Genomic DNA, 25,146 nt, shown 5'->3' with positions numbered 1-25,146 from the left:
CAAGTGGGTATATAAGAAAAATATTAATGAAAATGGAAAAGTCATCATAAACAAGAAATATTGGTGTGTAAGGGATACACTCAAATTGAAGGAATTGACTTTGAAGATACTTTTTCTCTAGTTAACAGATTAGAGGCCATAAGGATGTTTTTAGATTTTTCATGTTCAAAAGGGTTCAAAGACTATTAGATGGACGTAAATCCATCCTTTCTAAATGGTGACTTAAAATAAGAATTATACATGGAGTAAGAAAAAGGGTTTGACTTCTTAGAAAATAAGGACTTCATATGCAAATTGAAGAAGGCCCTATATGGATTAAAACAAGCTTCAAGAGCTTAGTATGCTAAACTGGATCAATATATTCAACAACAAGGGTTAAATAAAGGACTTGCAATAAGTGATCCTTACACGAAAATAGTCAAAGACAATTTACTAATCACATTGGTATACGTGGATGATCTAATTTTTGGCAACAACAATGATGAGATGAGTCACACATTTTCCCAATTAATGTCAATGATTGGAGAGTTTTCTTTCTTTCTTTCACTTTAAGTAACTCAAACCAATGTTGGAATGTTCATAACACAAACAAAGTACCTTAAGGAGATGCTTAAATGATTTGGGATGGAAGAATGTGCTATTGTAAGCACACATACAATTACAGGTTGCAAGTTGAGTAAGGACAATGAATCCCCTACAGTAGATGTAAATATCTATAGATTAATGATTAAAGGGCTTATATATATGAAAAATTCACAACTAAAATTCATGAAGGTAGTAGGAATGGTGGGAAGATTCTATCCATACCCTAAAGAATCACACATGTAAGTAGTAAAAATAATATTTATATATCTAAAGGGGACTCCTAATTTTGGACTATGGTACCCTAAAAGCATAAATCTTACCTTGAAAACATATATTGATGCATAATGTTCAGGAAGCATTAATGAAAAAAAGAGCACACGTGTAAATGTATTCTTCTTAGGAAACTCTCTTGTATCTTGGCTAAGCAAGAAAAATTCATATATATATATATATATATATATATATATATATATATATATATATATATATATATATATATATATATATCTATAGTTGAAGATGAGTATATAGTAGTAGTAAATTTTTGTACAAAAATCCTATGGATGAAGAAAGCATTGAAGGATGTCAAATAAAAACTAATCATCCTATCACCATCTACTATGACAACACCAGTGCTACCAATCTCTCAAAAAATATCATCATGCATTCAAAAACAAAACATATTCCAATCAAGTATTGATTTCTCCAAGAAAAAGTTGTAGAAGGTAACATCAAGATGGAGTATGTAAAAACTAAGGAACATATTGTAGACATCTTCACAAAACCCCTACTTCGAGAAGCATTTGAATATCTTTATCAAAAGATGGGGATCATCACTCTTGCATCCAATTAGAGAATACCTTTTCTATGGATGTCAAAGGGGGAGAACATGATATGGAGAGCAACATAATGATAAGGGGAGTATCACGATGATAGGGGGAGTAGCATATCAGGAGATCATTATCATTAATAACAAGGGGGGATATTGGTTAAAGAATATTCTTTTATTGATATCAAAGGATGGATTGATGAAGATAAGAATTCCATAGAATTAAATAGTACTTTAATCCCTTTCCAATGAACATTTACATGCATCCTAACTCCTCTCCATTGTGGAGAATTTAATTTTTTAAGTTATAAGCCATTTGTTTTGACCTCTGTCAAGTCTAATTACTTAAGAACAAGTTGGCCCTCTCCCCAACATACATGTCAATTCAGTGTATAGTTGAACAAGTGGAAATAAGAAGAAACTTTCCTCCAATTCAGCTACCAACTTATCCAAGAAAGAGAGAGACACGTTTGGGTCTCCAATAGAATATTCTTATGTTCATGTCTCATGAACCCTATGTCAATTGAAGAAGAAGCACTTGGGAGTTATTTTTATTTTTTTTTGGGTTATGGGTTATGGGTTTTGGTAATACCTTTGATCGGATTTTCAAGTATCCTTTTGAGTTATTCTTGGAGGAATAAAATCAAGTTAACTCTGGCGCATATTTAGTACTAAATTTGGCCAAGAATTGGATGAATTTTTGCCTCTCTACAACTAGGATTTTAGTAGACCATAATTTGACACTTTTCCATAAATTTCAAACCTGTGGAAAAACAGACTTTGAGGCCTAGAAAATTCAACCCTGATGCTAAAATTTTTGCCCCTCTTGTGGCCTATGGTATCACAATTTGAGAAAAAATTTTGGCCGCCTATGACAGAGGAAAAAAGAAGGCTTCAAACCTATGTTTTGAGTATATTTTTCTGAATATTTTAGACTTTGTATCTCTTTTTAATACTCTCTTGGAGCAAACTTCAACCATCTCTCAGAGCAAGATTGATGGATCACTGAAGTAGTTTTTGAGGAGTGCCTTGGAACAAACTATTAATAAACCTTGGAGAACCATATTGAAGCATACTTTAGAACAAATTGGTGGAGTAACCTCGATGCCCTTTGTATCATAATTTGGAGCATCCCTCTTGAGCATTCTTGAAGACTTTTGAATCATATTTTGGAGCATTATTGAATAATTATTTGGAGAATTTTTTTGGAACATATTTGAACCAGACTTTGAAGAACCCTTTAGAATATCTTGGGGACCATTTGTAGTAGCCTTGAAGAAGATGTTAAAGACTTTATTGAGCATCATTGGAGGTGTGTTTGGAATAGACTTTGGAAAGGTTTTTGGAGAAGTTGATTTGAAGTATTTGTTTAGGTTGGAGCCTAAGAGGATTGATGTCCTCATTGAGACAAGGTTGGTTCTTGGATTTGTGTTTGAGGACTGGAGTCCCCATTGAAGGTTGTGGCCTTGAAAAAGTCATAAATTTTGTTGTACAAGTTGGAACATGATTTTTTGTAAAAGAGGATTGGAGTTCTAACTATCTTCATTAACAACATTATTTTCTTGTTCTAATTCTTGTGTTATGGTTTAACTTGTGATAAAATATTAACTGGAATAGCTGAAAGAAATGTTGATTCACCCCGTTGTATTTCCAACATAATTATATATAAATGAAAACATTTGGTTATGCTAGCTCATGCGTATTCAGTCTGATAATTAATTGTCCCACAATTCTCAACCAATAAATTTAAACATAAGCTCATTAGTACTAAAGAACATTGTCGATAGTAAATTGAACACTTAATTAATAGTGTTTCTTCAGCTTCTAAGTGGAAACAAGGCCCACATATTGGTTGAAGGTTAACAAGCCAAATGGAATTGGGTCTAATTGGGACTCATGATTGGGCGGCCTCCCTTTGTTGACGGTGTTCTAGTAGTCGAGTCACATTTCTAGTAGAACAAGAATTGTACCATCTTGCAAGGCTCATCAGGAAAATTGGCTACAATAACAAAGGCAATATTAAAGGCACAATAAGAGAAAAAATATGGGATAATCCTCCTCGAAACTCAATAAACTCACAATATTCTAGCATGAAAGAATACCTTCCATACACTTGTGGTGTAACTAATAAAATCACTAAGTTCTTAGGAAATACAATATTGTTTTTCATGTTCAAACAGTAGCAAACAACTAGTGTGCTTGTTTATACTTACAATGTAGAATACAAAAATATATTGTAAATAATATTTTTATTGATAAGATGATAGAACAAGGATTGAATGAATGTTACAATGAAGGCCCGCTTATATGTCTAGGCAAGTGCTCTTTCATATACCGTCATGTCCTTAGAGACATGTTTCTTTATTAACTAATCATTAATTAATTATATTCATGATTATTATTTTTTCATTTATATTTATTTTAGTTTTATATAAATTGTATCCATAACATTTCCCTCTCTTCAAAAATATTTTACCTCAAAGCTTAATCGCTAACAATTTTCTTTACCTTAATTACTAACAATTTTCTTCACCTTTCTCAAGTCATTTTCAGTAAATGTAAGTGGTACTACTAGCCTTATCCATTTTATTTATATTTATATATTATTATATAAATATTAGCTATTATTAGAGAAATGACTTTCGAATTAATCACAATATTAGGATTTGGTTGACATTTCGAACCAACTAATGTGGTTCATGTCCTGAGAATGAACCACATTAGTTGCTTTGAAATGTCGACAAAATCCTAGTGATGTGATTAATGTGAAAGGCATTTCTCTATTATATGGATCACAAAAATCTCATATCTAACATTAATTATTATTATTATCTTTTTATAGTAAGTTTATAAAATTTACTATTATATAACTTTATAATTTAATAAAGTTAAATTATAATCATTTTATAAAGAACTTTATAATTTGTTAAGTTCTTATATTGGTACTGTCGTGTATTTTTATGGTGGATGGAAGAGTACAACTTTTGTATGAGATTTCTAATCTGTTTTAGAGACCTCTCATGTTAAAATGCCTTCTCAATGCTCCAATAAGCCTGTCAAATGCATTCAAAGATCACAACAAAGATGTGTTGACAGGGTTGTACATAGAATTGAGGCAAAGCATATTTCTAATCTTCCAAATTTATTTCGAATCCTTAGGGGTACAAATATTTTCAATGATCCAACGAACCAGTGAATTCACATGGTCTCCGAACATGAATCTTTCTTGATCTAAAAAACATTCTTCTAGGTCAGGCTCAATATCATTTATGTTGAAGGGTACTCTGCCATTGTCGGTTTTTTGGGAATTGGTGTCCTCATCATCTAAGGGATTTCAAAGAGAATTTTTTTCAACAAAAGTCCTCCTAGAATCAACCTATATGGATAAAAAATGTCTGAATTAAGTGCCTTATTTTCTATCATTGTAATGAATCGAAGTATGAGAAAATACGTGTAATGGATATGAAGGTTATTGAAACTCTTCTAAGCCAGTGTGAAGGAATAATATGCAAAACAACCACAATGCTAATCCATGACACCTACTAACAACAATGGATTTTTGTTATGAGGCATCTCAAGCCATTGTGTAGTAATAAGTCTAGTAGAAGAAAACAATGTTTTCCATTTTTTGCAGACAATGGAGAATCTACATAGATAATCCATTGGCATCCATCCTAATATCTCTTCAGTTAAATCATCTAGAAATTCACAAAAATGTGAGAATGTCCAACTTTTATTTCCTTCAAATAAATTTGGATGATTGCATACCTTCTGTAGTTGCATAACAATGTGCATAAGGTTACAAAATTTGCTCTTGCTAGGATGCCCTTGAATGCTATCAAATAGTTCACCCATGGAGATCTTATTCTTGATGGTCGAATAAAATTCTTGTTGACGGAAGCTTAAAGTACAACTCATAGTAACTTGCTTTTTTTTTGTCATTTTTGTAATCACATATATCTTTTTTCCTCGCAACATGAAAGGTTTTAAAATCACATGTAGTCTATTTAGTTAGTGTTTTTTCAGTGCACCCCCATTTTGTGTGATTCTCTATGTCTTTTGAGAACCATTCATCGAATTGCTCATGTATATCAAATAATGTTGGCATGATAAAATGAAGCAATGCCCAAAGTTCTGCCATGTTATTTTGAATAGAATTTCCAATAAGTAAGAGGCACTTTCGACAATTGAAACTCATTTTTTTTCATCATAAAATGTATGCACTTTTAATGGCTTAAGCTTCATCTAAAATCATATACTTCCATTTAAATCCTTTGAGTTGCTTCTCATTAGCTACTACTAGTTGGTAACTTATAATGAGTATGTGCCAACTTCCTTCCCTTCGTTAAAGTTGCTTAGAGTTCATATTTTTCTGAAGTATCACACATTCTTCAATTCTACCCCAATAAGGGTTAACAGTGAAATCAGGGAAAAAATTGCTAAACTCATCAACCCAATTATTCAACACAAAAGCATGTGCAACCACCAAAATGGCCTCCATATGTTATTTACCTTACCGAAATGAGAAAAAAATGCAATAGCTTGGATTACCTTGTTCTGCATAAAATGACTATAGAGATTTGTCTGCAAGAGTAAAAAATTTAGCCTCTATTGTTGTCTTTTTTCTTCTCTAAGTTTGTATTCATGCTTCAAGGCTTTTGCTGCTTCTCTGTCTTCATTTTTCCTTATCTCAACATGTTCCTTGTCCACAAGTTTCCAAAACAATAATATATCTTTAGCTAATTTCTGAACACGCGACACTTTACCTTTTGCAAATTTTGAGGATCTTAAACATCTATATTTCACCTCATCTATAGCTTCTACATCATCAAGTGTTGTATTTTAAATAGTTTCAAAGATTTTGACATGAAGTTCAGCTTCTATTGTAGGTGTTGAATCCAATGTTTTAAAATATTTTAGTGATTCTGTAAAACTATTTTAATTCGTTGGAATGATCCTTGAATTTCACTTAACAACTCAATTTTAGATTTATGAGATTCACTTAATTCTATGATTTAAGGACCTAAAATTTAATGACAAATTGTGTAGTGGGTAACGTCCAAAGGAGTGAATGTCTATGATACCACTGCAACAAACAACCAGTGTGCTAGTTTATACTTGCAATTTAGAATACACAAATGTATTGAAAATAATAATTTTATTGAGATCCCACTTATATATCTAGGTAGGTGCCCTTTCATATATGGTCATGTTCTTAGAGACATGCTTCTTCATTATTATTTATTCATTTCATTTTTATATAAATTATATTCATAACACAAACCATTTGAAATGATTATAAAAAAAATGAAATATGTTAAAAATATCATAGACCAACACTAAATCAAGGGAGTTTAAAAAATTGATTGCTCCTATGGGTTCTGATACATTGGTGAAACTGTAATATCCTTTAAAATAAGAGTAAAGGAATATGGAGCATACCTCAAAATCAACACATCTGCATCTATACTCTTGTAGGATACTCTCTCCATACTAAACACCACATATATCTTTAAGACACTAAGATCATCTCAAAAAAATACCATTACTTCAGAAGGAGATTTAAAGAGGACTTGGACATAATAATAAATCTAAACAATCTCAATCCAGATGGAGGACATGTGATAAATAGTAAGTAGTTCCCTATAATCTCTCATCTCATCAACCAGTGATCTATCCCCTAGTTTGGTTTTTCTCTTTCCTTTGATTGTTTCTCTTCCCTTGTTGCTCCTTTCTTTTCTCCACCCCCGCCTCCTCCCCTCCCTTTGACATTTGTTCTTTCCTCCTCCCTACCTTTTGGATCACTACTTTATTTTTGTTTTCTTGTGTCTAATTTTTCCCTTATCGTAATTACTTTAACTTTTTAGGTCACGTTCTTCATTTTTAAATTGTGTTGGTCTTTTATTAATGCTACTAATTAATTCCAATATCAATGACAATTTAATATTTAGATTGTTGGTACCTATATAATAATTCATTCATTCATATGAATATTATTATTAATATATATATATATATATATAGATAGATATAATTAATTATATCATTAATATTAATAAGATTAATACCAAAACTATTTCCCCTATTGTAATTACTTTAGATTTTTAGATTAGGTTCTTCATTTTTAGATTTTGTTGGTACTTTATTAATGCTACTTAATTAACCATACTAATTAATTTCAATATCAATAACACATATTTAATATTTAGATTATTGGTACCTATATAATAGTTCATTCATTCATATGAATATTATTACATAGTACTATCTATATATATATATATATATATATATATATATATATATATATATATATATATATATATATATATATATATAATCATATTATTAATATTAATGAGATTAATATCAAAATTATTTCCTAGTTTAATAAAGTATTATTACTATTTACTATTCAAGTGAATAGGTATATCTATAGTTTTAATAATATTATTATTACACTATTATTAATAATAGTTTTAATATTAATAGAATTTGAGTAGGCTTAATATTATTAATATTAATGGTTAAGAGCACATGCACATGTTTCCTCCTTAAACGTTATAAGAAAAGGTTGTTCTACATTTTTACCCCTACTTAGTAAAGTGTTGAAGAAACATAAATAACGGAAAATCACTACAACTGCATCCAAAAATTATGGCATAAAAAATTGATGTAATTATTTACATGGCATTGCATTGTGCAAACTATGTAATAAAACCTTCAAGTTATGGTCCAATCAAATATTTGGAAAATAATTCTTTAAATAATATTGATTTTTTTTTCAAAATTAAACATAACAACTTATATTGGTCAATGCTCAATTAACCCAGAAATAAAAAAATAAAAAAATCTAGCTATTGGGCTAGAACTTTTAAATATTCTAATCTTCCTTGGAGGTTTGAAATTGAACAGGGAAGCTCAATCCAAACCCTCGAGCATGTTATTCATGACACAATAATTTCATACCCTTTCCAACTAAAAATTCTCCAAAAAAACTCCCCATAACAAGATACATTTACATTCCATTATTCAGTACTTTTATGTTGACTTAGTCTAACTTCTAATATAGAAATTTTTTAATATTAATACTATTAGAATTTTAATATTAATAATTCATTATTATTGTAATGAATACTAAAATACATTCTATTATGTTAAAATACCTATAATGTTAAGTTTTAATTTGTTTTTAAAATATTTTTTTATCATTTTCTTATTTTCTTTTCTTTAGTTTTTTAGGTTTTTCCCCTCCTTTCTTTATATTTATTCACTATCTTGTATCTTTCTTCTTTCCATCATTTTATTTTGATAATATTAGGTAAATAAAAAATAAAAAAAATGTGGAACAAGTTTTGGATTCATTCTCTTCAAATTTCAAGCAATAATAATAATTACTTCACATTCAAATAAGGGTAGAGGAATTCATGAATGGAGGAAAATTAAAAAGATGGAACTCTTCAATGGAGAAATTCATAATTGCAGTTTGAATAAATTCCTAAATGTCATACAATAAAATTAAAAAAGATTTTCATACTTGTCTAACAAGACAAGTAAAAAGACAAAAATATCCAATGAATAAATGGATAGAAGAATTCACAAATAGAGGACCATTAAAAATAATGATGTTTTCCAACAAAGAAATTCATAATTGCATTTTAGATAAATTAATAAATCTCTCACAAGAGAGTTAAAAATGATAATCATAAATGTTCAATAAAATCTTCTCCAACGAAGAAATTCATAATTATATTTTGAACAAATTAATAAACGTTCAACAATTAAAAGGGATCGAGCTCTCCAATGAGCACGGTAACACGTAAAAAAACCCAAACCTAGCGGGAATTACACATTTTATATTTCCATATCAAATTATGAAACACATATATTATTTAATAAAACCAATAAATAAATCATTATATAAAAACACATATCAAACACAAACATGTCACAACAAAAAAAACTACATAAAAACACTCAAAACCCAACAAAAAAATAATTATTTCACTTAGAAAACAAGAAATGTGAGATCTATTATTTTTATTAGCAACTAAAATTACCTTTAAAATTGATTACTCTATCCTCTTAAGTTAATGTTTTATATAGGATACCAATGGCCCAGAGGAGTGAGCATGCCAAATAAGTCTTAACCTTTAACTTGAACTCAACCAAGAAATACATAATTGTATTTTGAAAAATTAGTAAATGTCCAACAATTAAATAGGATAGAGCTCTCTAATGAGTTAGTGGGAATTACACCATTTCATATTTCCATATCTAACTATGAAATACATGTGTTATTTAGTAAAACCAATAAACATATCATTATATAAAAACATTTATGGAACACCAACATGCCAGTATTAAAAATATATAGATAATAAATCTCAACAACAAAAAATAACTATTTCACTTAGAAAATCAAACAAAAAAATAACTATTTCACTTAAGAAAAAAAAATGTTAGTTGTATTATTTTTATTAACAACTAAAATTACCTTTAAATTTGATTACTCTATCCTCTTAAGTTAGTGTTTTATATAGGATACCAATAACTTAGAGGAGTGAGCATGTCAAATGAGTCTCAATCTTTGAAGTTGAACTTTTAGTGTTTATACTTTAGACTTAAATGTGCACAAAACACCATTGCATAAAATAAGTGGAGACATAGATGAGTTTTTCCTCACATATTAAAAAAGATAAACTTTTCATAACACATCCAAAGTACCAATATGAGTAAATTTATAGTTACCCGAGAGTCTCAACATTACTAGAAAATTTTATATTTATCTTAAAATCTCACCTCAAAACTTTTATTATAAACTTTGTAGAGTAATATTTATTAATTAATTAATTTGATTAATATTTTATTATATTATTAATCAAATTAATAAATTTAAAATTTAAATAAACATTATATACCAATTTTAAAATAGTGAATATCTAACCATTAAATAAAGAAAATACGAATAATTGCTACAAGCCTGTATGCCGAATTGTATTTCAAACTTTTTCAAATATTTGATAAATGGATAGTTATTGACTAGTTTTAATGTTCCTTATTTATTTTAAAATTTGTATTTTTTATTTGATAATATAGATCAATACAAACCTAATAAACAATATTCAATATATTTACTCTTCAATGGTGATCATTTTCATATGCAGTGGGCGCTATTCGCTCTAAGTTCAAAGATTCAAAGATATCACGTAGAACACATTTAAACCACGTTAAGAGCATGCAAATAAAGAAATGAAAAACAACCACCCTTTTCACATGTTTATGAGCATTCGCTAAATTATCAAATCCGGGTCGGTGCTTTCTCACAGCGTAGAGATTACGCAGATATCAGATATCAAAGAAAACCCTAGCCCCATAAATATCCACCTTTGACGTACCGTCGGGAGCAAAATATATATATCTATATATATATATATGCACATGGGGGCGTTTATATATATACATTTTGCCAGAACATTTGAAGATGGTAATCCATCATAAAATTGTAAGAAAATTTGAATAAAGTATTTGCAATGGCATGGCAATGGGATACGAGGAGATCTGTCAAAAGATTGTTAAAGAGGGGAGAGAATAAACTATGTGCAGTTGATGAAAATTTAATTAATAATGTCATTAATAAAATCACGTGGTTTTGGAATGAATAATTAAGAGAAAAATTTAGTTTAGGTATTTATTATTATTATTATTTTAATTAGGTTAGGTTTAAGTTTTAGTTATTTTTTTCTTATTTTCAGTGTTAGATTGAAAAACAATTTGTCTACACTTAGATGTTGTTAGCTAAATTTAAATATACTTTCATATAGATTTTATTTCCATATATGATTTTTTTTACTCTCAATATATTCCCATAAAATTTGAAATAATAATTTAATAAAAACTAAATCTATATAAACTAATTAATATAAACTTTATAAAATATATTAATTAAATTATAAATTCTATATAGAAAATACATAATGAGAAAAAACTAAACAAATTAACAAATCTATATGTTTTTATACATAAATATAAATTAAATTAATAAGCAACTCAGGCTTCTTAAGGATTTCTGCTCTACCATGGGTATCACTGTTAACACTGACAAAACAAAAGTTATGATTATCAAATCCAAGAAGGACACTTATGCTAATTTTATGTATGACAATAATAACTTGGAGGAAGTGTATTCTTACATGTACCTAGGAATTGATATTCATCACAAGCTCAACTGGAACCATAGCATTGAGAAAAGGATTAATGGGGAGTCGAAAGCTTACTTTGGTCTTGAAAATAATTGTAAAATAGCAAACCTTGTAATGTGGGATAAAAAGAAGTTCCTCTTTGAAACTTTAGTCACTCCTGTTATCTTATATGGCTGTGAGGTTTGGGGTTGTAGCATCTCCAGAGAATCATGGAGAAAGATTGAGCAAATCCAGAAGTGTTTTATAACTTATAACCTGAAATTAAAAGTAATACACCCTATCCCATTCTCCTTATAGAAGCAAGCAGGTCTTTCCCCTATTGAGAGCGTAGCTATGCTTAGGTTTCTGTTGTACAAGCACAAAACCAGTAACATAGACGATCATAGACTTCCTAAGCTAGCTTTAAATTCTAGCCAAAACCACCTAAGGCTCAATCGAGGGTGGCATAAAGACACAAGGGCCTCGTTAAACTATTGGGAGATCAACGAAAATGATGCATTGCAAAACATAAATAACATTAAAGATATTGTTACTTCTAAGTTCAAAGAAAAAATGTGGTGTGAGAAAGACTTAGCGGCTAAAAGAAAATTAAGTTATTATAAGAAAGTCATCAACCCCACCCTAGAAGATCAAAAGTATCTCTCTATTTTAACTAGCTCAAAGAAGAAAATTAATATAGCAAAGATTAGAACGAATTCTCATGAGCTCCATAGTGAAACAGGTCGTTGGGCATTTCCTAAAACGCCATGGACGGAAAGGATTTGCCATATATGTGAGAATAGGAACATCGAGGATGAAAACCACTTCCTCTTAGAGTGCCCCGCGTACAACCACATTAGATCTCAGTTTCACAATCTTTGTTACAATACTGACCTTCCTAGCCTTTTACAATGTCAAAATTATAGTGAGCTCGGGAGGCTTCTCTCCAAGCTTTTTGAGCATAGGAATAAAATCTTAAATCAAAATAGATAATTTGTTTCTTTAGGTCCGATAGACCATTATTTGGTCTCAACCAACGTTAATCATCATCATCATCATCATAAATTACATTAAACAGTTTATTAAAAACCAATATAAAAAATAAAATCAATTATTTTTATGGTTAATAAATTTTATTAAAATTAAAAATTAAAAAAAAAATAAAAAAAAATAAAAAAAAAATAATAATTTAAATATTATTAAAAAATCATTTTAAATAAAATCCATATTATTAAAACTTAAAATCTCATCTGCTTTATTAATCATTAAGATTATAAAAACTCTAAAATTTAAAAATATATATATATATATTAAAACGTAATTGGTGATTGAAATAATATGAAATATGTAAAAATTGAGTGATTCAAATGTCGCGATTGTGATGCAATTTACGGAGAGGAAGACAAAACAAATTGTTGACTTTCTCTAGTATATATATATATATATATATATATATATATATATATATATATATATATCATGATGACCTATTTGAAGTAGAAAAACCCTAGAATCACGGGCTATTAAACCAAATGTTTATATCTTTGCACCTTAAAAATGATAAGAAACCAATAATTATATTCCATTTTTATGGGAAATGCTCCATTTATAATAAACACAATGACCAAGACAATATTTGATGATCTTAAAGCTAGGTCTCGTTAATGTATATATAGGAGACAAAGTCTGTAATTATAATAAAATGAGACTATGAAAGATTCTAACCTACATAATAATATAAGAATAAAAATAACTTAATAAAATATTTTACATTAACATAAAATTATATAATGCTTAACAACAATTATGACTATGCATTATGCATGAGGGTTTCTAAGTTGCTTTCTTTCACACACACACACACACACACACACACACATATATATATATATTCAATCTTGCACCATTTTTTCTAAATTTTTAACTATTACTTAATTAAATTAATAGCCATTAAAAAAATAAAAGAGGATGTACATACTACTGCTACTAGGGTAATGACCTTTTTAGTTTGGATATCAAAGAAATGCCTGCTGCATAATTGTTCGCACCAGTGGATAAGTTCGAAGGCGTTTGAATCGACATCGGAAGACGTGGCACTCCATAATAAAATTGCCAAAATGGATTAATAAATTTGCAAACACCCTGCTTCTGTTTATATATATAGATCTACCCCAGGCATAGAAAGAGAATCATATGGATGGGGAAGAGCCCAGGGTTGCAAGCAGATACTGAAACGATGGGGTTGAAGCTTTTCATTTTGTTTGGTATTATGTCAACTGTGTTTGTGAGAGGAATATTGTCCATTCCAACAACTTTGCAAGGCCCATTTAAGCCTGTGACTGTGCCCCTCGATCCCACTCTGCGCAATGGAAGCGATGATTTGCCTAACTACGACCCTCGTCTCGTCAAGAGAGTTCCTTCTATCTTCCCAGAGAAAATAATGCTTGCACTTTCAACTACGCCCAACTCCATGTGGGTTTAGTTCAACTACGCCCAACTCCATGTGGGTTTCTTGGGTAACAGGTCTGTCTCTTTCTCAACCCTAGTTTCATTCATTCATATACCATTGGATAGCTTAAAAAATAGTGATTGCTCCCAAAATATTGTCGTGTTGAGCAATGTTGAGTTTAAGGGTTTAATAATGTTGTGGAGGTGATGCTGTTAAATTCTAATTTTAAAACAGCACGCGGCGGTTTTTTTGAAAACAACTCCGGTCTCCCCACACCGCCATTCACCAAAGGTGGTATCCGTAGCTGAGGACCCAACACAATCAAATGGCGCCACGCGTCTCTTGTACAAACACCAAAACCGCTCTCCCTGGACGCTAAAGGTCATTTTGTTTGCGTGACCTTGGCGAACGAATTGCGTTGGATCGAGTTTGGTGGCTCGGATCTGCGCGAAGCTACGCGGAATTTAGCGACCGGGCCCCATGAATGGGGTGGCGACACGTGGCACCGAAGTGACGTCAGCCGACCCCCACCCGCGTCAAATGAATTTTTTTTTGTCGTTTTGTGGTTGACCACCGTGGAGGAAACGTCGTGGTTTTTAATGCTTTTACGTGATTTATGTGAGGCCTTTAATAAGGTGATGGGCATACATCCCATGCCTTTAATATAGTTATGGTCACGTTTAATATGTTTTATATTTTTTTATATATGTTTTTATATATACGTTGACATAAATATAGTTTATGTGCCGTAGTTTTTCTTTAATGTAATGGTGTGGTGGCTGCGCAGAGTCGCGATAGTTTTTTTTTTGGGTGCACAGCGGTGCGAAATATCCAAAGAAAAACAGGGATGTAATGTTATCCTCTTTCATTGAAGAACAGAGGACTGTTTATGTAATCTCCACAGCAGTGGAAAATCTGTGAGAGCAGCAGAGTTTTATTTTATTCCCTCTTTGCACACAGGAAGAAATATGTAACAGAATGTTTGTTTTTAATTAATAGAAATGCTTTGTGACTGTGTAATGGTGTCATCTGAGTCATTTTGTTTTTGAAAGGATCCCTGTCAAAAGATCTTGGACAGAGTAAACAAAGCATTGTCTCTGTGGTGAATTTTTATTTGGTTTTGGTATTTTCTCCATTTAAAAATACCCAACAGTGGTATCAAAGCAGGACGAGGCTCTTTAAAGAAGTTAAAGAAGCTGAAGGGAGAAGGTTGTTGCTGCAGAAAAACTTCTCAGGCAGACAGAAGACTCAGACAGCGAAGGATTCAGGTATTCCCCAAAAGCATTTCTCTTGTTATTGCTAAAGACAATCAGTTTTTTTTTTTTAAATCACAGTCAAGGATTTAAAACCATAGTTCAAGATGCAAGGAATGGCAAGCACAAGCATGGGTATGTTCAACACCCAGCTCCCACACTTTAATGGGAAGAACTATGACTACTGGTCTATAACCATGAGAGCTTTGTTCATCTCTCAAGATATATGGGAACTAGTAGAATATGGGTTTGAGGAACCTGCAGATGAAACAACATTTAATAACCTAACTCAGGGAGAGAAGGACCTATTGAAGCTCAATAGGAAGAAGGATGCAAAGGCCATTGTCTTGTTGTATCAAGCAGTGGACCAGAGTATATTCCCAAGGATAGTAGCAGCTACAACATCACACAATGCATGGCAAACCCTAAAAACTGCCTATCAAGGCATGGAGAGAGTGAAGACAGCAAAATTGCAAATGCTGAGAAAGGATTTTGAAAACTTGAACATGAAGGAGTCAGATAACATTGAATCATTCTTCACTCATGTGATTGGTGTAATCACACAAATGAGAACTCATGGTGAAACAATTAAAGATAGAAGAATAGTGGAGAAAATATTGAGGGTCTTACCCTCAAGGTTCGATGCCATAGTCACCACCATTGAAGAGACAAAGGATCTCTCAAACTATTCAGTTGATGAGCTACATGCACCACTGATAACTCATGAGCAGAGGTTGAGTAGGAATGAAAACTCATCCCTTGAGCAAGCCTTCAAGACCCAGATGTCCTTTGGAAGAGGAAGGGGTCAAGGAAGAGGAAACCGAAGAGGAAGAGGCAGAAGCCAGAACAGAGGTGGAAGGAACAGCCCATCAAATGCACAAGGAAGAGGCAGCAATACAAATCAGAACCAAGGTCAAGGCAGCAGCCAACAAAGAGATCAGTATCAGGCTCAAGGACAAAGGTTTGATAAATCTAATGTTCAATGCTATTATTGCAAAAGGTATGGACATTATGCTAGTGATTGTAGAAAGAAACAGCATGATATGAACAACAGACAAAATACAAATGTTACAAGAGAAAACAGCAGTCAAAAAAATGTCCTGTTAGCTTGTAACATGGCTGAAACACATAGTGAGGACATATGGTTTTTAGACTCAGGTTGCAGCAACCATATGACAGGGAATATAGCCCTCTTTTCAGCCTTAAATCAGAATTTGAAATCAGAGGTCACACTAGGAACTGATAGTAAAGTGTCTGTTATGGGAAAAGGGGAGGTAAAAATATTTACAAAGCAAGGAGAAAGGAAAACCATAGCAGATGTCTACTATGTCCCCGGAATGAGATGTAACCTATTGAGTGTTGGACAACTTATCCAAAAGGGTTACAAGGTTTATTTTGTAAATGATGTGTGCACCATCAAGGACATACCACCCAGCAAAAGATGCATTGCTGAAGTGAAGATGACAAGGAACAGGATGTTCCCTCTTAGAATCAGGGCAGACTTGAAGAACAAGAAGGAAATGGCAGCAATCACCCAAGAGGCCTTCCAAAGCGTGCCAAAGGATGAAAATTGGTTATGGCACTTGAGATTCGGGCATCTAAATTTTGGAGGTCTAAACTTATTGAGCAGAAAAGGAATGGTAAATGGATTACCATTGATAGAGAAGCCGGACAGCCTTTGTGAAGGTTGTATATTGGGCAAACAACATAGAGAAAGTTTTCCATCAGGGAAAAGCATAAGGGCAAAGGCACCCTTAGAGATTATCCACTCAGATTTGTGTGGACCAATGCAAGCTCCATCATTAGCAGGCAGCCTATATTTCTTGACATTCATTGATGATTTTACAAGAAAGACTTGGATATATTTCCTCAAGAACAAAAGTGAAGTCTTTGAGAAATTCCAAAACTTCAAAGCACTTGTGGAGAACCAAAGCGGGCTACACATAAAAGTATTGAGAACTGATAGAGGAGGTGAGTATATCTCAAATGAATTCCTAAAGTTTTGTAGAGAAAATGGAATTCATAAACAGTTTACAGCCAGGTACACCCCACAGCAAAATGGAGTTGCTGAAAGGAAGAATAGAATCATCATGGAGATGGCAAGGAGCATGTTGAATGCAAAGCATTTGCCAAATGAGTATTGGGCTGAAGCTGTACATTGTGCAGTTTATATTTTGAACAGGTGTCCTACAAAAGCAGTCATGAACAAAGTGCCAGAAGAGGCATGGAGTGGGAGAAAGCAAGGAGTCACCCACATGAGAGTTTTTGGGTGTGTGGCCTATGCACACATTCCAGATCAGCTAAGGAGGAAGTTGGACAGCAAAGGGGAGAAGTGTATCCTTGTTGGATACAGTGATGAATCCAAAGCCTACAGGTTGTACATCCCATCTACCAAGAAGTTCTTTGTCAGCAGGGATGTTCAATTCATTGAAGAGGAAGCTTGGGATGGAAGCATAGGGAAAACAGTGAACATTAAAAACTGTTTGTCTCATGATGAGGATGAAGAGGAGGTGGCTGAAATGAATCCCCAAACAGCAGCACCAACACAAGAACAGCAAGGTACACCATTGAGGATCAATGAAAGTGCTTCTCCAAGCACACCACAAGGAGGAAATTCAAGTGCATCTTCAAGCACTTGCACACCAAGTGAACGAGGTAAGAAGTTTAGAAATCTAAGTGAAATTTATGAAGAAGGAATGAATTCCTTATTTGCCTTGTTTTGTCATGTTGATGATCCTATTCATTTTGAAGAAGCAATTAAAGATAGGAAATGGATAGAAGCTATGGATGAGGAGATGAATGCCATAGAGAGAAACAAAACATGGGATTTGGTTGAGTTACCAAGAGGCAAAGAAGTCATTGGTGTGAAATGGGTCTACAAGACCAAGAGAAATGCTGAAGGCAAGATTGAAAGGCATAAAGCAAGGCTGGTTGTCAAAGGCTACAAGCAGCAGTATGGAAGAGATTATGAGGATACTTTCGCCCCGGTTGCAAGAATGGAAACCGTGAGAGCAGTGTTGTCCATAGCAGCACAAAACAAATGGAAAGTCTACCAAATGGACGTGAAGTCAGCATTCCTAAATGGAGTGTTAATGGAAGAGGTTTATATGGAACAGCCTCTCGGATATGAGAAGAAAGGTGAAGAGCACAAAGTGTGCAGATTGAAGAAAGCTCTTTATGGGATGAAGCAAGCGCCAAGAGCATGGTACAGCAGGATAGAACAGCAGGATAGATTCATATCTATTGGATAATGAATTTGACAAATGTGAAGGAGAACCCACAGTCTACATCAAGGAAAAGGATGGTAAAATTTTGATTGTTGTCTTGTATGTTGATGATGTTATTTTTACAGGCAATGATATTTATCTTATTCAGAATTTTAAATCAGTCATGAAAGATGAATTTGAAATGACTGACATGGGTTTGTTGAGATACTTCTTAGACATAGAAGTAGAGCAAAATGAAAAAGGAATTTTTATCTCACAAGCAAGATATGTAAATCAAGTATTGAGCAGATTTAACATGCAAGAATGCAAGGCAGCAATCACTCCCACAGTAATGGGATTAAAGCTCAGCAGAGAGGACAGCAGCAAGGATTTTGATCCTAGCTTGTATAAAAGCATTGTGGGCAGCCTTATGTATTTAACAGCAACTAGGCCTGATTTAATGTATGCTGTTAGCTTAATTTCCAGATTTATGGAGAGGCCAAAGGAGGCACATTGGCAGGCAGCAAAGAGAATTTTGAGGTATGTCAAAGGCACCAAAATGTTTGGAATTTTATATCATGCCTCAGAACATTCTGATTTGGTTGGGTACACAGATAGCGATTGGGCTGGAAGTGTAGATGATCGAAAGAGCACTTCCGGTTATGTTTTTAATATGGGTTCAGGAGCCATTTCATGGGCTTCTAAGAAGCAGTCCATTGTAGCATTGTCTACAGCAGAGGCTGAATATGTGGCAGCGACAGCAGCAGCATGTCAGGCAGTATGGATGAGAAGAATGTTGAGAAGCTTAGGCCAAGAGCAGGCAAAAGCGACAGTGGTCTTTTGTGACAATAGCTAAGCTATTGCTTTGTCAAAGAATTCACTGTTTCATAAGAGAACGAAACACATCGATACAAGATTTCACTATATCAAAGAATTAGTGAACAATGGAGAAATTGTCCTAGAACATTGGAGGACCGAGGAACAGGTTGCAGACATCTTGACAAAGCCACTGGTTCAGAAGAGTTTCGAATTTTTGAGAAAGTGTTTGGGAATGACCGAACGCGCGGCTGTTAAAATTAAAGGGGAGTGTTAAATTCTAATTTTAAAACAATGTGCGACGGTTTTTTTGAAAACAACCCCGGTCTCCCCGCACCGCCATTCACAAAAGGTGGTATCCGTAGCTGAGGACCCGACACAATCAAATGGCGCCATGCGTCCCTTGTACAAACACCAAAACCGCTCTCCCCGGACGCTAAAGGTCGTTTTGTTTGCGTGACCTTGGCGAGCGAATTGCGTTGGATCGAGTTTGGTGGCTCGGATCTGCGCGAAGCTGTGCGGACTTTAGCGACCGGGCCCGACGAATGGGGTGGCGACACGTGGCACCGAAGTGACGTCAGCCGACCCCCGCCCGCGTCAAATGAATTTTTTTTTGTCGTTTTGTGGTTGACCGCCGTGGAGGAAACGTCATGGTTTTTAATGCTTTTACGTGATTTAGGTGAGGCCTTTAATAAGGTGATGGGCATACGTCCCATGCCTTTAATATAGTTATGGGCACGTTTAATATGTTTTATATTTTTTTATATATGTTTTTATATATACGTTGACATAAATATAGTTTATGTGCCGTAGTTTTTTTTTAATGTAGTGGTGTGGTGGTTGCGCAGAGTCGCGATAGTTTTTTTTTTGGGTGCACAGCAGTGCGAAATATCCAAAGAAAAACAGGGATGTAATGTTATCCTCTTTCATTGAAGAACAGAGAACTGTTTATGTAATCTCCACAGCAGTGGAAAATCTGTGAGAGCAGCAGAGTTTTATTTTATTCCCTCTTTGCACACAGGAAGAAATATGTAACAGAATGTTTGTTTTTAATTAATAGAAATGCTTTGTGACTGTGTAATGTTGTCATCTGAGTCATTTTGCTTTTGAAAGGATCCCTGTCAAAAGATCTTGGACAGAGTAAACAGAGCATTGTCTCTGTGCTGAATTTTTATTTGGTTTTGGTATTTTCTCCATTTAAAAATACCCAACAGATGGTGAGATCGGACCCAAGGTAACGCCATTGGATCCTTCCTCACTGGGGAGTGAAGTGTATTACGGCGCTAAAAGTGGCGTACACTCCTTTAAAGCTGAAGGGACATCTGTGATCTATAGCCAAAGACAGAGGCCTTTTAAATTACACCTCCGGAATTATCCACCATGTTCTCCTCAAAGGTGGGTTCAAACGTTCTTAAATGCATCAATAGAGTTTCCATTTCTCATGCCATAGTTTTAAAATGTAGTCCTGCCTGAAAATGAAATTGTTTTTTTATGTTTCTCAACATGACATTGTTGCAATGGGTTGTAGTCATTGCCTTCAATTCATTATTAATCGAAATGACCATTTATTATTGAGCAGAGCTCCTTCCAAACACCAGATATTATTATGTATGTGGAGACAAATCGTTATCTGCACTAAGCGAAGAGCACGAATTTGTGACTCTGCCTTCGCCAGGCCCAAATAATTATCTCCCTCGGATAGCAGTGGCGGGAGATCTGGGTCTCACTTATAATTCTTCCACAACATTTAATCATCTTGTGCAGAATGATCCCTCTATGGTTCTCATGGTTGGAGACATGTCTTACGCAACTAACTATATTACCACTGGTGATAAATCTGCGGGCTGCTTTAAGTGCGCATTTCCTAATGGTCCATTTTATCAAACGTATCAGCCTCGTTGGGATGCATGGGGAAGGTATATTACTTTTAATTCGTTCATTTTTGTTTCATCAAAAACTATGGTCTGTTATTCATAGTAGATTTTAATTTGTTTCAAGGTTCATGGAGCCACTAGTATCACGCGTGCCTATGATGGTAATGGCGGGAAATCATGACATAGAAACTCAAGGTGGAGGCGTGCAATTTGCATCTTACAATGCGAGGTTTGCAGTCCCATCTAACGAATCCGGATCTTACATTAATCTCTATTACTCGTTCAACGCCGGAGGAGTGCACTTTGTGATTTTAGCATCATATACTGATTATAACAGAACCAGTGAGTTATCTCTCTCTCTCTCCCTATGTGATAAACAAAATTTATGATGTATATTGTCATTCTTCGATTCTCAACACTAGCTTTCTACATTAACAGGCGAACAGTATAAGTGGCTGAAGAGAGATCTGAAGCAAGTGGATCGAAGGGTTACTCCATGGCTAATAGCATCATGGCACAGCCCTTGGTATAATAGTTACAACAGCCATTATCAGGAGTTCGAATGCATGAGACAACAGATGGAAGACCTTCTTTACGAGTATGGTGTGGACCTTGATTTCCTAGGACATGTAAGAGGGGATTTTTTTCTTATTCCGTAACAGCATAATCTCACATAACAGTTAGTAGTTTTTCTTTTATATTTTCTTGAAGGTTGTGAACTGTGTATGTTAATCTAGGTCCATGCATACGAGAGAATGAACCGAGTTTACAAGTATGGGTTAGATCCATGTGGGCCTGTCTATATAACTATTGGGGATGGAGGAAACATAGAGAGGCTTGCCACGCATCATGCCGATGAGCCTGGATACTGCCCTAATATCACAAAAATACACCCAGCATATGGAGGCGTGTGTCCTTTCAAATACACATCAGGTCCAGCTAAGGGCAAGTTGTGCTGGGACAGGCAGCCAGAATGGAGTGCTTACAGAGAATCCAGCTTTGGTCATGGCATACTTGAGGTGAGATGACATCCCATATTAAAATATTCCAACCGTATACATAGTTGGATAGCCACCAACTTATATTCTATGGTTTTCTTTTTTCTTAATAATTGGAGAAACTTATCATGTACTGCAAATGTCTCTGGATATTTGCTTTGTAGGTACAAAATTCAACACACGCCTTATGGACATGGCACCGGAATCAAGATGCGTATGGGAGTGTAGGCGACCAAATCTACATTGTCAGAGACCTTGAAAAGTGTTTGCACATCCACAAGGCTCATGATTGAAGAAAACGAAGATGATATGTGAATGTCAAAATTATGTGAAGCTATTGCTTAATTTGGAAACACCCAAGTTTAGAAGGACATGAAATAAAGCATGCATCAAAGCTATATGCAAAATAAGAATAAAATTTGGAAACACCAAGTTTAGAAGGACATGTAATAAAGCATGCATCAAAGCTATGCAAAATAGGAATAAGTTATCTGCTTTTCGTATTGGAGAAATCTGGAGGGGTTGCTTAGGGAGATTATTTGTGCAACAACCAATTTGGGATGGTTTACTTTATGTTGTTATGATGAATTGAAATTTTATTATTAGTTTAATATAAATTTAATTTAATTTAATTTATATTTTAATTTAATCTATAAATGAAATGATTTTTTTCATTTATTTTTCTAATTAATTTTGATTAATCCGATAAATATATATATAATCTTTTTACACATGTGAAATATATCTTTGAGTGCAAGTAGACTAACCGGCATCATAAACACATTCCATGACATGTCACATTGGAGTCAATAGAAAGAGTTGACTCCGAAACAAGGTCCTATATAAATTGATTTTCAGCATTATCTTTATTTAAATATATCAATATTTTTTATATTACACTTTTACGTATCGTAAATAATATTCAATTTCTTGCACATTTTTATATTGAATTTTTATTTTTTTAAAATGTTTTTTTTTACTTATCATTTTTTTTTTATTTCTGATATGTCAAAATTTATATGTTTATATTTATTTTGATAAGTTATATTGTTTTTGTTTTTAATTATAGTAAAAAATAATTGATTTTTAATTAATTTTTAAATAGATTTTATAGATTTATTGAAAAAAATTAAATATTAAATAAAATATTTTGAAAACTAAAAATATATTTTGAATTTTTTAAATTTAATTTTTTTATTTTTTAATTAATTTATATGGCTGAAATAATTAATTTTATAAAATTATAAATAATATTTATCAAAAACAATATTAAAAAGTATATATATCACTAAATATTATCAAATACACATATCAATTTCACTCAAAAACTTCTTTCCAAGTTTTTTGAGCATAAGAATAAAATCTTAAATCAAACTAAATAATTTGTTTCTTTAAATTCGATAAACCAAAATTTGATCCCATTAAACGTTAATAATCATCATCATCGATATTTATTACTTATTAAATATCAATAATTATAAATATTATCATAAATATTTTACTTATAAGTACTTGATGAAAAATAAACATTGTAGAGTTAATGAGATATTCAAAGTACATTCGATATGTTTTCAAGTTCGATATAAACGGGTGAAGTGTCCAATCGAGGTAGTGTCTGACCCGGCAAGGGCTAACCAGGCATATATTGAGTCATAAATGCCTTTGCCAACTATGTATGTGGTGCACGTCAGGCAGGATGACATAGGATGGCATACATAACTCCGGCGGGCGACCTCGCGTTTCCGGTGACATACGCGGGACCCACCAACAAGGGCCCGCCCGCCCCGTCTCGTTTTTGACTACGGCGACCCTCCCCGCGCGCCAAAACGCCATTCACAACCGTTCGAAATCGGTCTGCGCGGGAGCTCTGCCCTGTTTCATTCCCGCTACATTAGGCTGTTTATCGATGATTGCCATTTTGTGAAATAAGCTTAAGCAGCAGTCCCTTAGTCCGAGAATATTTTTCCTTGCCTGAAGCGACGGGTTTCATGATTATTTTTGCTCTGATAGCCTCCGTAGTAGAAGCTGCTTCATGCCTTTCAGGGCTTCATCATCTCCGAGTTTGGACTGCACAGAGCTTGGCTTCCAGTAACGGATCCTCCATGACAGCTTGGGCGCTCACATTACTTGCTATGGGGTATGTATGTATTTATATATAACTAGTATAAGTTCTTTAAGTATTATAGGGATTTCTACTTACTAGCTGCAAAATGACATACTGTATACTAACACCATATATATCAGGGATTAATTGAATTATGGCATCTGGTTTATCTACAAATTGAGAATGAACTAATGATTTTTAACTCACAAAAACTGTAGATTGGGATGCAAGGAGATCCATATCGGCGGCCGAAACACAAAGTTGGTATTTAGTACTACTCTTTTATTTCTTTCAGACACTCATATTCGTCACCAATGTACTATTCTCTGCCTGAGTTTTCCTACTGTCATGGCGTTTTTTTATCAGTAACGTTTGGTGAGTTTGCATGTGTGTTCAGATAACGCTGGAATCGTTTCTTATTATTGTGTCTGGAACAAAGCTGTTCTACATCTTACTCATCCACGCTGGTTTTTTCGGAGGAAATTATTGTTCTTATGAGAACACTTATGTTGCCACAACTACAGCGGAGCCTCAGAAGGGACGAACTCCTGCGGCCTCTTCAGTTTAGTGTTAGATTGTCCATAGAGTGTTGATAATAGCTTGTAGTCTACCAGTAGATGGGCTGTTTAGTGTGACTAGTAAATTAATGCATGCGAGAGATAAAGAGCAGAGTAGCTTTGAATTTGAGCAAAATTATGTTAAGTTTTGTTTGGCAATATCGTAGGTTCATTGTTTACTGAGTGAAGTTGGGTTTCTATACACTGCTTGCAAGTCATTGTCATAGCAGAATACAGGAATCAAAGTTATTGTATGATGGTCATCAAGTTGCGGCTCTGTTATATGTAAATCTT

General features: G+C 33.4%; 1 protein-coding gene and 1 pseudogene across 1 annotated transcript; both read left to right on the top strand.

Annotated features, from left to right (window-relative positions):
- The first annotated feature begins 13,792 nt into the window (after positions 1–13,792).
- On the top strand, positions 13,793–22,484 carry LOC149197180 (purple acid phosphatase 23-like; annotated as a pseudogene).
- A 1,599-nt stretch (positions 22,485–24,083) lies between these two features.
- Positions 24,084–25,146, top strand: LOC149197179 (membrane protein PM19L-like). The gene is made up of 3 exons (XM_089403870.1): positions 24,084–24,328; positions 24,514–24,559; positions 24,693–25,146. Exons 1-3 carry the CDS (start codon positions 24,180–24,182, stop codon positions 24,861–24,863), a joined length of 366 nt encoding a protein of 121 aa, XP_089259996.1. The 5' UTR covers positions 24,084–24,179; the 3' UTR covers positions 24,864–25,146.

The sequence above is a fragment of the Pinus tabuliformis genome, chromosome 2_2 (genome assembly GCF_031772625.1).
Source record: "Pinus tabuliformis cultivar Carrire ecotype Pingquan chromosome 2_2, CPIR1, whole genome shotgun sequence".
Taxonomy (NCBI): Eukaryota; Viridiplantae; Streptophyta; class Pinopsida; order Pinales; family Pinaceae; genus Pinus; species Pinus tabuliformis.
Note: the sequence above shows the minus strand (reverse complement) of the source record. Positions and strands in the feature narration are given on the sequence as shown.